This window comes from Callithrix jacchus, chromosome 4, assembly GCF_049354715.1.
Source record: "Callithrix jacchus isolate 240 chromosome 4, calJac240_pri, whole genome shotgun sequence".
Classification (NCBI taxonomy): Eukaryota; Metazoa; Chordata; class Mammalia; order Primates; family Cebidae; genus Callithrix; species Callithrix jacchus.
In genome coordinates, this window is record NC_133505.1 from 102,616,492 (window position 1) to 102,633,641 (window position 17,150).

At 35.3% G+C, this 17,150-nt stretch overlaps 1 protein-coding gene across 2 annotated transcripts in view; it reads right to left on the minus strand.

Moving 5' to 3' along the window:
• LOC144582182 (uncharacterized) overlaps window positions 1–17,150 on the minus strand; it is an 81,087-nt gene that overhangs the window by 42,577 nt on the left and 21,360 nt on the right. Inside the window, exons 1-2 of one of the 2 annotated variants that reach the window (XM_078369822.1) lie at window positions 12,575–12,655; window positions 228–397 (exon numbers count right to left, since the gene is read on the minus strand). Coding sequence is in view for 1 of the 2 variants with exons in the window: in XM_078369821.1 (XP_078225947.1) it covers window positions 228–336 (109 nt within the window). In the remaining variant the exon portion in view is untranslated. Of the gene's footprint in view, window positions 1–227; window positions 398–12,574; window positions 12,656–17,150 lie in introns of those variants that run through there. The other variant, XM_078369821.1, reaches the window with a different exon arrangement.

The window sequence follows — 17,150 nt, forward strand, 5'->3', positions numbered from 1 at the left end:
TCCAGCCCAAGCTACAACACCAAAAATATATCGAGCTAATGTATACACCTGTGGATCCAAGGGCAATAATTGACCCACATATACAGATCCTTTACAGAGTCCTGGTCATCTAGAATTGTCTGTAAATAAAGCCAATTGAATGTACTCAACTTAAACCACAGTTAAAGAAACAGATGAGAAAGAATCAGCACAGGAAATTTCAGGCAATCTAAAAAGCATTCCCTTACCTCCAGATGAGTCCACTAGCTCCCCAGCAATGGTTCTTAACCATTCTAACGTGGCTGAAATGGCAGGCATAGATTTCAAAAGCTGGATGGCAGGGAAAGTCATCAGCATGCAGGAGAAAGTTGAAACACAATCAAAGGAATCCACAGAATCCAGTGAGATAATCCAACAGCTGAAAGACAAAATAGCCATCATTTTTTAATTTTTTCTTTGAGACAGGGTCTCACTCTGTCACCCAGGCTGGAGTGCAGTCACAAAATCAGGGTTCACTGCAGCCTCAACCTGCTGAGCTCAGGTGATCTCACCCTCCAGAGTAGCTAGACTGCAGGTACACATGAGGGCACCTGGCTAACTTTTTGTATTTTTCGTAAAGAGTTTTTCTGTGTTGCCCAGGCTGCAAAATAACAATCTTAAGAAAGAGCCAAACTGAACTTCTAGAGCTGAAAAACTCACTACAAGAATTTCATTATACAACTGGAAGTATCAACAGCAGAATAGGCCATGCTGAAGAAAGAATCTAGAGCTTGAAGACCGCTTCTTTGAATCAACTCAGTCAGGCAAAAATAAAGAGAAATGAGTTAATAAAAACAAACAAAACCTCTGAGAAATATGAGATTATGGAAAGAGACCAAATCTATGATTCATTAGCATTTCTGAACAAGGAGAGAGAATAAGAATCTTGGAAAATATACTTGAAGATATATAGTTCACGAAAATTTTTCTTATCTTACTAAGAGACTGACAGGCAAATCCAAGAAATACAGAGAACTCCACCTAGGTATTACACAAGATGTCCAATCCCCAAGGTGCATAGTCATCAGACTCACTGAGGTCAACACAGAAGAAAAAATCTTAAAGGCAGCTAGAAATAAAGGTCAAGTTACATACAGGGAGCTCCATCAGGCTAGTACCAGACCTCTAAGCAGAAACCTTACATGCTGAAAGATATGGGAAACCACTTTCAATGTCCTTAAAGAAAAGAAATTTCAACCAAGAATTTTGTATCCTGCCAAACTAAGCTTCATAAGAAGAAGTAAAATCCTTCTCAGATAAGCAAATGCTGAGGGAATACATTCCAACTAGACCAGCCTTTATAAGAGGTTCTGAAGTGAGGGCTAAACATGAAATCAAAAGAATAACACCTGCTACCACAAAAACACACTTATGCACATAGCCCGCAGGCGCTACAAAGCAACTATACAATCTAGTCTACATAACAGCTAGCTAACAACACAATGACAGGATCAAAATCATATATATCAATAGTAACCTTAAATGGGCTAAACATCCCATTTAAAAGATGCAGAGTGACAATCTTGGTAAACAGAAATGACTAAGCCATCTGTTATTCGAGAGACTCATCTCACATGTAATGACAGCCACAGGCTCAAAATAAAAGGCTAGATAAACGTTTAGCATGGAAATGGTAAACAAGAGAACAGAAGTAGCTATTCTCATATCAGAAAAAAACAGGCTTTAAACCAATAAAAATTAAGAAGGACAATTAAAGGCATTACATAATTATAAAGGGTACAATGCAACAAGTAGCCTTAACTATCCTAAATACATATGCACCCAACAATTGAATACCTAGATTCATAAAACAAGTTCTTCTTGACCTAAAAAAAGAAGGCTTAGCCAAAAATATAATAATCGTGGAATACTTCAACACCACAGTGACAGTATCGGACAGATCATCAAGGCAGAAAACTAACAAATTCTGGATTTAAACTCAACATTTGACTAATTGGACCTAATAGACATCTACAGAACACTCCACCAAACAACCACAGAATATATATTCTCATCTGTACACAGAATGTATTCTAAGATCAACCATTTGCTTGATCATAGAGAAAATCTCAATAAATTAAAAAACTTGAAATCATACCAAGCATACTTGTGGACCACAGTAAATAAAAATAGAATTCAATATCAAGATCTCTCAAAGCTATACAAATACATAGGAATTAAACAATTTGCTCTTGAATAACTTGTTTGTAAACATTGAAATTGTCAGAAATCAAAAAATTATTTGAAATTAATGAAAATAGGGACAGAATTTAACAAAATCCCTAGGACGCAGCCAAAGCAGTGTTAAGGGGAAAACTTATATCCCTGAAGATTTTCAGCAAGAAGGTAGAAAGATCTCAAATTAACAATCTAACACTGAATCTAAACAAACTTGAAAAAAAAGAAAGAGCAAACCAACCCCAAAGCTAGCATAAGAAAATAAATAACTAAACTTAGAGAAAAACTTAATGAAGTTAAGATGTAAAAATCCATACAAAAGATTAATGAGGTCGGGTGTGGTGGCTTATGCATGTAATCCCAGCAGTTTGGGTGGCTGATATGGAAGAATTGCTTAAAACCAGGAGTTTGAGAGCAGCTTGGGCAACATAGCAAGACCCCATTACTATAAAAAGAAAAATATTAATTTAAATTAAAAAGATCAATGAAGCCATAAATAGGTTCTTCAGAAATATAAATAGGATTGATAGACTGCTAGCTGGATTAACAAAGACAAAAAAAAAGAGAAGATCCAAATACGTACAATCAGAAATGACAAAAATGATATTACAATTGACTCCTCAGAAATACAAAATATCCTCAGATATTACTATTCAACATTTTGCACACAAATTAGAAACCATAGAAAAAATGGATAAATTCCTGAAAATACACAATCTTGTTAGATTGAATGAGGAAGAGATTGAAACTCTGAATAGACCAATATCAAGTTCTGAAATTGAATCAATAATAAAGAACATACCAACCAAAAAGAGTCCTGGACCAGGTGGGTTCACAGTCTAATTCTATCGGATGTACAAAGTATAACTGCTATTGATCCTACTGAATCCGCTTCAAAAAAAATTGAGGAGAACTCCTCCCTAACTCCTTCTTTGAAACCAGCATCAGCTAAATACAAAAATCTGACAGAGATACAACACAGAAAGAAAACATCAGGCAAATATCCCTAAGGAACATAGACTTAAAAATTCCTCAACAAAACACTAGCAAACAAATCCATCAGCACATCAAAACGTTAGTTCACCGTGATCAAGAAAGCTTTATTCCTTGGATGAAAGGTTGGTTTGCTATGTACAAGTCAATAAATGTGCTTCACCACATAAACGGAATTAAAAGCAAAAACCATATGATTATCTTGATAGATGCAGAAAAGCTTTCAGTAAAATCCAATATCTCTTCATGATTAAAAACTCTCCACAAACCAGACATCGATGGAACATACATCAAAGTAATAAGAGCTGTCTATGACAGACTCACAGCCAATATCATACTGAACAAGCAAAACCTAGAACTATTCCCCTTGAGAACTGGAACAAGGCAAGAATACCCACTCTCACCACTCCTATTTATCATAGTACTGGAAGTCCTAGACAGAACAATTAGACAAGGGGAAAAAAATAAATAGCATCCAAATAGGAAAAGAATAAGTCAAACTATCTCTCTTTGCTGATGATAGTATCTTATATTTAGAAAACCCCAAAGACTCTGCTGAAAGGCTACCAGACCTGATAAACAATTTTAGCAAGATTTCAGAATACAAACTCAATGTACAAAAATCAGTAGCATTTCTGTACAATGATAATATCTAGGCTGTGAGTCAAATCAAGAAAACAGTCCCTTTTACAATAGCCCCAAACAAAACAAAATACCTAGGAATACAGCTAACCAAGGAGGTGAAAGATCCATATAAGGAGAACTACAAAACACTACTGAAATTCTTCACAGAGTTAGAAAAATACTTTCAAAATTTATATGAAACCAAAAAAGAGCTCAAACAGACAAGGCAATCCTAAGCAAAAAGAACAAAACTAGAGGCATCATATTACCCACCTTCAAACTATACTACAAGGCTACAGCAACCATAAAAGCAAGGTACTATTACAAAAACATAGACCAATGAAACAAACCAGAGAGCCCAGAAGTAATGTCATACATCTACAACCATCTGATCTTCAACAAAGTAAACAAAAACAAGCAATGGGGAAATGATTCTCCATGAAATAAATGGTGCTGGGATAGCTCACTAGCCATATGCAGAAGAATGAAACTAAATCCTTACCTTTCACCATATACAAAAATTAAAGCAGGAGGGATTAAATACTTAAATGTAAGATGTCATCGGTGAAAAACCTTAGGTGAAAACCTAGGAAACACTGCTCTCGACATCGGTCTTGGCAAAGAATTTTTGGCTACTTCTCTAAAAGCAACTGCAAGAACAACAAAAAAAATGCAATGACAAATGGTACCTAATTAAACTAAAGACTTGAAATTTGAGAAACTAACTAGTCCATGAAAAACTAACTAATTCATGAGAAATTTCAGTTCTTTCATTTAATTAGGTCCCATTTGCCAATTTCTTTTTTTTACAATTGCTTTTGGGGAATTAGTTTCTCAAATTTCAGTTCTTAATTAATTAGGTCCCATTTGTCAATTTCATTTTTTGTTATTGCAAAGGACCTAATTAAACTAAAGAACTGAAATTTGAAATGTAATCTGCATAGCAAATTTAACCATCAACAGAGTAAACAGACAACTTACAGAATGGGAGAAAATATTTACAAACTATGCAAGGTCTATTAACATCCAGATTATATTAGGAACTTAAATCAACAAGAAAAAAATCACTAAAAAATGGGCAGAGAACTTCTCAGAAAAGACATATAATAGCCAACAACAGACTTCAAAATGCTTATCATCACTAATCATCAGAGAAATGCAAATCAAAACCACAATGAGATACTATTTCATATCAGTCAGAATAACTATATTATAAAGTCAAAAAACAACAAATGCATATATAGTTGGTGGGAATGTAAATTAGGTCAACTGCTGTGAAAAGAAGTTTGTAAGTTTCTCAAAGAACTTAAAACAGAGCCAGTAATCCCATTACTGGGCATGTACCTAAAGGAAAATAAATCATCATACCAAAAACAACCACATACTCATATGTTCATTATCACACTATTCACAGTAGAAAGACATGGAATCAATCTTCGTATCCATCGATGGTGAACAAAATAAATAAAATGTGCATATACATCATGAAACACTATGCAACCACAGAAATAATAAAATCATGTCATTTGCAGTAACATGGATAGAGCTGGAGGCCATAATCTTAAGTGAATTAACTCAGGAACAGAAAACCAAAGACTACATGTTCTCTCTTATAAGTAGTAGCTAAACACTGAGCACACACGGTCATAAACGTGGGAATAATAGACATCATGGACTACTAGAGAATGGACGGAGGATGGGGGGCATGGGTTGAAAAACTACTTATTGGGTACTATTGTTACTACCTGGGGCCAATATACCTATGTAACAGTCCTACATGTGTATCCCCTGTATCTAAAATAAAAGTCAACTGAGGCGTGTGGATCACGAGGTCAAGAGATCAAGACCATCCTGACCAACATGGTGAAACCCTGTCTCTACTAAAAATACAAAAATTAGCTGGGAGTGGTGGCATGCATCTGTAGTCCCAGCTACTCAGGAGGCTGAGGCAGGAGAATTGCCTGAACCTGGGAGGCGGAGGTTGCAGTGAGCCAAGAGTGTGCCACTGTACTCCAGCCTGGCGCCTGGAGACAGAGTAAGACACTGTCTCAAAAAAAAAAAAAAGTCGAAATTTAAAACCATATATATTATATAAACTTTACCATTTTAACCATTTTTAAGTGTATAGTTCAGTGGCATTAAGTACATTCACATTGTTGTGCAACCACCACCATCATTCATCTTGAGAACTTTCTCATCTTCCCAAGCAGAAAACTCCATTAACCAGTAACTCCCTATTCCTTCTCCCCCCAGCCCCTGAGAATCACTATTCTACTTTCTGTTTCTATGAATTTGACTACTTTAGGTACCTCATACAAGTGGAACCATGCAGTATTTGTCTTTTTTTGACGAGTTTATTTCAGTTAGCTTGTTTGCAAGGGTCATCCATGGTATACTGTGTGTCAGAACTTTATTCCTTTTATTGACTGGATATATCATTGTATATATAAACCATATTTTGGGGCCGGGCACGGTGGCTCACTCCTGTAATCCCAGCACTTTGGGAGGTCGAGGTGGGGGGATTCTGAGGTCAAGAGATCGAGACCATCCTGGTCAACATGGTGTAACCCACCTCTACTAAAAATACGAAAAATTAGCTGGGCATGGTGGTGCGTGCCTGTAATCCCAGCTACTCAGGAGGCTGAGGCAGGAGAATTGCCTGAACCCAGGAGGCGGAGGTGGCGGTGAGCCGAGATCGCACCATTGCACTCCAGCCTGGGTAACAAGAGCAAAACTCCGTCTCAAAACAAAACAAAACAAAAAAACATATTTTGTCATTTGTTTATCTATTGATGGGGTTATTGGGCTGTCTCACCTTTTGGCTATTGTGAATAATGAATGCTGCTATTGCTGCCAAACACAAGGTATTTGACCTAGTTCGTATAACTTGCTGTACAGAAAGCCAATAACTGAAACAAGGAGTATTGTAAGAGAAGAAAGGCATTATGATTTGTGATGTCAGCCAGAGAGATGCGAAACCAGTCTCAAATCTGTCTCTCTCCCCTTACTAAAGTTGGGGATTTATTAACATATAGCATTGAAGGAAAGCAGTAGGGTTAAGGAAGAGGAGTTGGGCCACAGGCATAAGGTGATCAGATGAGGGGTCTAGCATCTCACTGTAACCACGTGGGGGAAATGGGAATTAGGGAGATGTAAGAAAGACAAGTCTGTCAACAGGCAGCAGGTACATCTCATTGTCTGGTGTGGTGATCTGGAAAGTCTCAGTTCTCCAAATGCACCCAGGAGGCCTGGCAGTCAGTTTTCTAAGAAAGGAAATCAGATAAGACAAATTAAAGTTTCTCAAATTTCAGTTCTTTGAAAAAATTGTACCAGCTTCACTATGTACATTGGTGTGATAACTGTTTTAGAAAGTAAATTAATAAGACAGTAAGTTTGCCCATGCCTTCCTATTAAGTTATGTCTAAAGAGATTGCCCTAAAAGTCAACAAAATCTAGTTTTTGTGTTTTAATATTTTTATCATTCTATTAAAATGTTTCTTTAACAGAAATGAGAGAAAATAAACTAATCAAAACTAAAGTCCTAGGTCAAAAGGCATGACTATTAACCCTTCCAGTAAACTCAGACATATCTATTTCTTTAAGAGGCAAACATACCCTTTTAAGGTATAATCTTTCTTTGAGAAACATCTCTAACAATCTTTGAGAAATGTATTTCTAATACAGTTGGAAATTTTCTTCTTTGAAATAACTGGATAATTTAATACAGTGAATTAAATATTCTAGTGTATTTTATGATTTTTATTTCTCCAAATTTCTGATTCATATCTGATCACTGAAATCTTTTTCTGTTGATATTTGAACATTAATATCTGAGCTTTTCCTTCAGTACCATTTTTTTCTTACCTTCTTCCCATCCCAACCCCAAATATTTCGTACCACATTTCTGAGTTGTAAAGACAATTTTACAAGTTCACTGCTTCTCAGGGTGTTAGCAAGAGCATCTAAAATAAGCCTAGTGGGTAGCATTTATAGATAAACTACATCATCATGAATATGGATGCGAAAATAATTGAGTTTGAAAACTTAGAAATTCACAAGTGTTACAGTTAAATCTTTTTTAAAAAAAAGGTATTTAGTATTTTTTATTATAATTTAAGTTCTGGGGTACATGTGCAGATCGTACAGGACTGTTACATAGGTATACACATGCCATGGTGGTTTGCTGAATCCATCCCCCCATCACCTACATTAGGTATTTCTTATTATACTGCTTCTACCTTTTAATGAGCTAAATACTGTCCAATTCTTCTATGCCTTTTAATGAGCTAACCCACAAACACTGGTGCATCTATATAGTCTCAGAATTAAAAGGTTGTGACTAGGGTTATTTGGAAGACAGTTTTGTTCTTCTCTTCTTTACCATTTGAATGGTAAAACAAGTAACTGGAAATGTGGTTCAGATTATATTATTCTGATAAATATCTCTTCTATTTCCAGTATAAAGCGATAACAGTTCTATGAGGTGCTTTCATAGGTGTGAAGTACTAGACCTTAAGACTTTTGCAGGTAAGAAAACCAAGAGCTCAAGGAGTCAGTACATTTGCCCAATAAAAAACCAGCAAGCTTGTGGCTATTTTTCAAAATTGACTTTACTTAATTAACCTCTCCTTAAGTTCCTATTCTACTCTCATGTGAGCACATTATCCCGAAATAAAGGATTTTGACTTGAATTTAGTGGAGTAATAGAAATGCTCTGTAATCCAGACATGCCAAAGGCAAGATGGACTAGAAAATAAAACAAAACAAAAACATTTTTCACCTCTGAAATTGCATAAATTGGTGGTGATCTACATATATCACTATTTTAAGGTAGTAATTTTTATACTTAGAAAAATGATTACCAAGCTAAGTAGTTAAATCATATATTTTTTTACCCCTTTCCACCCAAATGGCAACGTTTTTATTATGAATCACAGAGCAAGCTATGATTTTTTTCCAGTTAGAATTGGATTTACTTCTTTCAGTTTCAAGCTGGTTATCTGTTCCAGCTACAGGGTGTCCTCAAGCCCATGTATTATTGGCTCTCAGAGCCAAATCCACTGGCCTTTTCCTTGCTTTTTAGCACTAGACCCAAATTCTGCAAACCCCTTCATTTCTTTGCCAGTTGATTTGATGCTAGTCTTTGCCAATAGGAGGTGTCCTGGGAAAAGCCACAATTAGAGGAGAAAGATGATTTTTCAGTAGTATCTGCCCTGTAACTTCAAGAAATTAGGAATCGTTTAGGAATGCTGGGGAACTCTCCAGCTTTCAAACTGATTTGAACCAAGGTTATTTTCTTTCTGTAAGCACTCATGTACTCTAAGAGAATCTATCACACGCTGCAGTCAATGTTGTGTTTCACCATTGCTACTATAATGTTAATCTCTTAACTGGACTCTTTCAAGTACTTTATCTTCAAGTCAATGCTTTATCAAACATTTCTGTAGACTTCGGTCTATCATCAGATAAAAATGATATTAAAGGACTGGGCTCAGGCAATGCTGGGTCAATCTCCTTTGACACTGACTTCTTCATTGTCTACTGTCCTTCAATCTACTCCTATAACCTCACGTATAGTTTCTTATTACCAGTTGACTGAGGAAGAAAAAATTCAATCCTGGTTTTAAAATGGGAAAGATGACCACAGAATTGGACCTAATGGGAAGTGGCCAGGAAAAAAAAATCTAGAACTTTAATGGGACATTTGATTGTCTACTTCACTGAATTGAAAGAAACCCAGAAGCAAAGATCCACACTGGTACATAAGTTGTTGCTAATTGTTTAAATGGATGAATCAGAGACTTTGAAAGAACAGGGTTGAAATATCAGTAACAAAAAGTCTGGGGTGTTATGTGAATAGACCACTCAGAATGGCCTCAAAGAGGAAAAATGGCTATATCCCATTTAAATAAATATTCACCAAAGGGCATCTACTGCAAAAGAAGTAATCACTAATTAAGTGAACAAAATAACACATTCTGTGACTGTTAGTCACTCCTTTCCCCAGATACCCAGAGCATGCTTAATAGGCCCATGAAAAATGTAGCCACACTGTAATAAATAGACACTATACACGGTCTTAACAACATAGGCTTATTTTTGCCAAAGGTGACCTGGCTACAACTGCTGTTGAATGTCAAATCCAACAACAGAGCTCAAAACTGAGCCCTCAATATGTCACCTTTCCTTGGGAGAAGCAGCCAGCCATTTGGTGGCATGCTGATTACATTGGACACCTTCTACTATAAAGAGGTAGAGATTCATCCTCACTGGAATAGACAAATATTTTGGAGATGGACTTTTTTTCCCTGCCCACAATGTTTCTGCCAACACCACCACCTGTGAATTCACAGAATGCCTTGTTCACCATCATGGCATTCTGCAAAGCATTGCTTCAAATTGTTCTACAGTAAAGAACTGTGGCGATGGGGTTATGCCCAAGGAATTAACTGTTCATACAGTATACTTTATCTTCCAGAAGTAGTTGGACTAAGAGAAAGATGGATTGGCTTATTAAAATAGCTTCAATTGAAGGACCACACCCTCTTCGTCTTACAGGAGACAATTATATGCTGTTTTCTCCCCTATAGTCAAAATATATGGTCTGAGAATCAGGGAGTGAAAGCACAGTGAATCTTTTCACTAATATGCCACAGAACATCAGCACTGCAGGTTTGCAGGGAATGGTTCCACTGGGAATATAAAAATGAATCCATTAATGTTGAAGCTGAGACTTTCACCTGGTCACTTGGCCTGTCTTATGCCACTGAAGCAATAAACAAAAAAGGGAAATACCCTATTAGCTGAAGTGATTGAACTGAATTACTAGGGAGAAATTGAGTTTCTCTTGGACTTCAACCCTTCTACTTTTTACCTTTGCTAATTTTAACCAGTATCCTTTGTCTGTAGTATAAAGTAACCATAAACGCCACCATTTTTTGAGTTCCATGATTTCTTCTAGTGAATCATCAGGCCTGAGAGTGGTCTTGAGGTCCTCTGACTCAGTCCTATAGTTCAATGTTGATTAGATGTGGTATAGTGAACATCTGTCTCTGTGCTATCTATTGCCATACAAAAGATTCTTATAACTTTTCTTCCTTAAGTATCTTATGTGCTATAGTTTTAATTTTTATTATTTTGTAGATACTCTTTGTACCCCTTACAGAATTATAGAAACCTTCCCTCTATTCCTAGTTTGCTAAGAATTACGTCATAATTGAGCATTAAATTTTAGAAATTTATTTCTCCATCTGCCAAAAAAAAAAATGCTCTCTTTTACCTTAATCTGAGACTCTAGCCCTTTGGTTTCAGTTAGCTTTTACAGTAATAATGTTTCAAAAAGATTACCCCTAACTCAATGTCTTCAAACAACAATCTTTTATACAGTTTACACATTTTTAGGGCTGCTTGAATGGCTTTTCCAAACTCAGCTAGACTTGGCTCCTAACTGTGGGATTTATTTAAGTGTGTTCCGTGTTGCTCTCATTTTTCTGGACCAACAGACTGCACAGGGCATAATCTTCTTCTGCAATGATAGAAGCACAAAGTGGTAAGTGGAAATACACAGTGTCTCAAGATTTGGCATAAGAACAGGGCATTTTTTTATTCTTCTCTATATTCTATTGGGCAAAGTCACATTATCCAGTGGGCCATGGAAATATATTCCACTTCTATTTTGAGAAACCACAAAATCCCATATCAAAGGGTATGGACATAGGGAAGGATGAAAAATCTGGAACATTAATTCCATGAACCAAAAGATTCTTAGCTGTATGTAACAGTAACATTTTCAACTCACTCCTATTCCTTGTGTCTTATTCCAGTAATCCATTAAACCCAAGATCATTAATAAACACTTCCAGGACAACCAAAAAACTTCTGGCCACTTGTCACCATCATATTTCTATGATGCCTAAACTGTACACTTACTGAATATGTTTAAATTATTATAATGCATTTTTAGAATTTCTGTGTTCTATTTTAAGAATTCTTCAGGATATACCATCCACCATATTAACAAAAACAAATATGTCAATTTTCTTAGAGAATTCAAAATTACTTCTGGATTCATGTTTTTTTCTTACTAAACTCTATCCTTTAGGAGCCCTTCTTAAAAAGTGTTAGGAATGGTAGAGCTTCTCAATCTTTTTCTGAAAATACTGTGGCCTCACTCTTTAATCAGTTTGGCTGGTTACAGAATACTAATGAAACAATCTTTACATTAGGAGTTTACAGATACAATTTCATTATATTCAAGTACCTATTTCATACAAGAAAAGTTGCTCTCTAGTTGTCACTATTTGTATATAAGCTATCTTTTCCCTATAATTGATTTTAAAGTATTTTTCTGTTGCTTATATTCTCTAGTTTAATAAAGGCTAATAATTTTCTGAAATTTATTGCAGGCACAAAACTAAGAATCCAGAAAAGTCAGAGAACACTAGGCAGGGTAAATACAAAAATATTTACACCTAAGCATATTATATTCAAATTCAAAAACCAAAGATCAAGAAACAAGTTAGAAAAGAACCCAAAGAAGAAAATTACCTAATCAATAAAGGAATAAATGTAAGAATTACATTCAGATTTATCTTCAGAAATCATGCAAGCAAGAAAAGAGTGAAGTGAAATATTTAATATGTTGAAAGAAAAAATTATTAATCTAGAATACTGAATCTATAAAATTACCTTTCAAAAGTAAAGAAAAAATAACTTTCTCAGAAAAGCAAAAATTGAGAAAATTTGTCAATAGTATACCTACCTTGCAAGAAATCTTAAAAGTTCTTCAGAGAGAAGAAAAATTACATAGGTCAAATTTGTATCTACATAAAGAAAGGAAAAGTATCAGATATAAATAAATGCAAATAAAGTATTTTTATTCTTAATTGATCTAACAGTTAAAAATTTTCTCAAAATAACAATAGCAACAGTATATTCAGTGGTTATGGCTTAAAGATAAATGAAATGAATGACAGCTATATTATAAGGGATGGAGGAAAGTGCATGCATTACTCATAAAATGTTACAGTTTTAATTCAAAGTGGACTTAGATTTGTTGTAAATTTATATAAAAATAGAATCTTAAAATGCTAAATTGAAACTGGAGATTAAGGGAAAAGAGTGGAAGATGAACAAACAAAGAGCAGAGCACCTAAGAGAAAACAGGTGCAAATAAGACATATACCAAACCAACTATGTCAATACTCACTTTAAATGTGAACGATATAAATATACCAATTAAAAGACAAAGGCTATGTAAGAGTAGATTTTAAAAGAACAAGGTCCAACTATATGTTATCTATAAGAAAACCACTTTAAATGCAAAGGCATGGATTAAACAGTAAGGGATGAAGAAGGTGTTATCTTACGACAACTTTATCAAAAGAAAACTGGAATCGTTACATCAATTTCAGACAAAACTTCCAGAGTGAGGATATGAGGGATGAGAAGGGACACTGCATAATGATAAAGGATCAATTATTCCAGAGCACATAACTATCCTTAATGCGTAGCATCTAATAACACTGCATCAAAATACATGAGGCAAAAAATAATAGAACTCAAAGGAGAAATAGATGAATCACTATTATAATTGGATTTCCACATCTGTCTATCAATAATTGACAAACACAGCAGGCAAAAAATCAGTGAGGATGTAGTCGAACTAAATAGTGCCATCAATCAACTGGATCTCATTAACATTTATAGAATGCTTCATCAAGCAAGAGCAAAATACACACTCTTCTCAAACTCACAGAATTGTCACCAAGACAGGCCAGGCCACATGTTGGGCTATAAATCACACCTTAACAAACTTTAAAGAATAAAAGTAAATTTAACATGGTTTTTGTAGGGTGTATGCATCTTTTGCCATACACAAATCTAGTATTAGGCATTTTAAGGAAAAAACGAGTTTTAAGTTGAGTACCTTTAGAAGAGTACAGCTGTAATCTTTCAGAAAATACAGTCCTTTACCAATGGAGTTAAGAACTTGATTTCATAAGACATGCTATACTTGAGAATGGAGAAAATCTTTTATTTGTATTGTTATAACCAAGCCATTTATCAAATGAAAAATGGAGAAACAGGCACAAAAAAACTAGTATACATCATAGTTTTTAAAGTGAAAGGTAGACATTTTGTATTAAAAGTCCCAACTAAGCAGTGTTAAACTGACCTTTTTGTTTATCACTTGCTGTTTGATTATATCATTTGGTGGTATTATGAAACTACTGAAATTTGGCTTTATTTTCCTGAAACTTTAAAAATACAGAAAGAATACAAACAAGGATTTTTTTCACATTTATCGTGGCACCTGAATTATCAAATTCCCCACAACAGTTTGGTGAAATTCCTAACCATCTTTAATCAACCGAAAGGCTTTCTGCGTAAGTTCACATCTTTCACATGCAAGTATTTTGCAACTACTTCTGATCAAAATAGAAAAGATATTCCTCATCATTTTCACCCCAGAATCAGATCTCTTTCCAGAAACAGTTCATAAAATATCACTAAAAAGAGTTTGCTCTGTTATATAAATTGGCCCTACAATTTGTTGAAACTGCTCCGTAGATTTTTAAAGACTTGGGGATTAAAAATCTCATGATATCATAATTTCTCATCTATGATACCTACACTTGTAAAAAGTTACTCCAAAAATTTTTCATAGTTGAATAGTATGTCTTCTTTTATATTCATCATAAAATCCATAAGTTCTACTAATATTTATAATTTCTTTTCTGAAGAAAAAGCGATCTGAATAGTTGGTTTTTTGGGCCAACAGTACACCTATAGTCTCAAGTAAGTGAAACGTGTATTTCTCCATCTTCTATTCTCCAAGAAACAGCAGCTGTTTTTCAAGGCAAACCATCATACTCAAAAAAGCCAAAAATTAAAAAAAATAAAATTTTAAGAAATGTAACAGACCACAAATATCACCACATATTTTGAATAGCATTCAAGCTCTAGTAAAATATTTTGACTGACAGATTTCTTTAGACTTTAAGCATTGGCCTCTTATTTTTGTTTTAATTCTCACCAGGCTCTGGCCCCTTCACTTCCAACAGCCAAGTGATGCAGCTGCTGACATTGCTGAGTTTATTCTTATCTGCCATCACCCAACTACCACCCCCACTAAGGTGCTGCCACTCATTTCCAAGATTCACTCCTCTATATCTCTCCATTCCAGCTCAGAGAATCAGCAAGGCAGCAGTGATAAAGCATGGTATGGGTCCCCAATCCCTGCCTTCTTCTTATCTCCCTCTTCCTTGCTGGAATCACAGGAAGTCCTTTATTTTTATAATCAGCTTAAATATAATTATATGGTTTGGCTGTGTTTCCACCAAAATCTCATCTTGAATTGTAGCTCCCATAATTCCCACATATTGTGGGAGGTAATTGAATCACTGGGGTGAGTCATTCCCATGCTGTTCTCATGATAGTGAATAAGTTTCCCAAGATGTGATGGTTTTACAAAGGGCAGTTCCCCTGCACATGCCACCACAAGATGTGTCTTGCTTCCCTTCACCCTCCACCATGATTGTGATGCCTCCCCAGACATGTGGAACTGTGAGTCTGTTAAACCTCTTTTCTTTATAAATTACCCAGTCTCAGGTATGTCTTTATAGCAGCATGAGAACAGTCTAATATATATACTTATTTTATAGTTTCATTCATATTATTCAATAATTTCAAAATTCTTTCTCCCTTTGATCCATTTCCTCATGCAATTTGCTGTTTTATATTGAGAGTTTGTCTTTCATGGAGCTAAAACATTCTGGGGTATTTTTCACTCATGTAAGCACATGCTATGTGAAATATAAACGTGGGTTTGCAGACCTGAAACTTCATGACTGAAGGAAAGACAAGAGAAGCTGGGTATAGCTAGACAGAAGGATAAATTCAAAGACAAAGCACAATGGCTGTCTTAGTCCATTTGGGCTGCTACAACAAAATACTAGACTATCTAATTTATAAACAACAGAACTGTTGCTCACAATTCTGGAGGCGAGAAAGCTTATGATCAAGGTGCTAGGATATTCAGTGTCTGGTGAGGGTCCACTCCTCATAGACAGCACCTTCGATTATCCTCACTTGTGAAAAGGGCAGTCTCTCTCAAGTCTATTTTGTAAGGGCATTAATCTTACATTCATGAGGGCTCTATACTCACGGCCTAATCACTTCAAATTCTGTCACACTGGGAATTACCTTCCAACATATAAATTTTAGAGGATCACATACATTCAGACCATGGCTATAATATAGACAAAAACCTTTTATAGAAGAATATCAAAAGAAAATGGTGAGCAACTGGTTTAAAATTTCAAAGTTCTTGTTTTTAACTTAATCAATAAATCACTGTAATTTAAAAGCAAATTGAGGACAGAAAGTATCAGCCTGAGCAAAGCTTGATGAAAATTATTTTGGCAGCTGTGTCCAATATCAATTATAGCAGGGAGAAAGTGGCTGCAGAAAGTCCAACGACAAGATAATGGACATGGTCTAAATAAAATTATGATGAATGTAAGACAATTTGATAGTATGGTGGAAAAGAGGAGAAATCAGAACATGGAGTATTATTTCAAAAATATTTTTTGTGTGTCTAAAACATGCCAGATTCTCTATTGAGTACTGAGAATACTATGTTAAACAAATATTACCATGGTCTTTGTACTGATAATGTTTACAAACAAGATGAAGAGCATGAAAGAAGGCTTCCCTGAGAAACTCATTTATCTACAGGATAAACTGGAGTTAGCCAAGAACAGGTTGGAGGTGGGTAGAACATGTGAAAAATACCCATTTTCATCAAGTTAACTCTAAAGTTTTGGCTACAATTCCATCATTCATGCACCAATACCTCAGCATTCACTCATGCAGAACATATTTATTGAACAGTTTATTCTGTACCGGTCATAATTCCAGGTGCTCGGGATACAATGAAAAAAATCTTAAAATATGGTAGAGGAGAGAGAGAAAAGTAAATTTACCATTTTAACATATTACGATAAGTGCTGTAGTTCCAGGAAACAAAAGCATTAACAGTAGTAACAGCATTTCTAATTACAAAATTAATACTATTATTACCAAGTTCCTGAGAATCATCTTCACAGTAGATTTGTATATTACATTAAACACCATATACATGAAAATGCAGTTATAGGGATGTAAAAGATGACTTGAGCAGCTTATGCTAATTCCTGGTGGGAGTCCATAGCCACAGTGAGTGGGTGGGCACTATCGTCTCAGCACAAAGAGGCCCAGATAGGACGAGAAGTGTCAGTTCTTGATCAGCTTTGCGACTAACTCCTGCTGCCTTCATTTCAAATACAGAATAA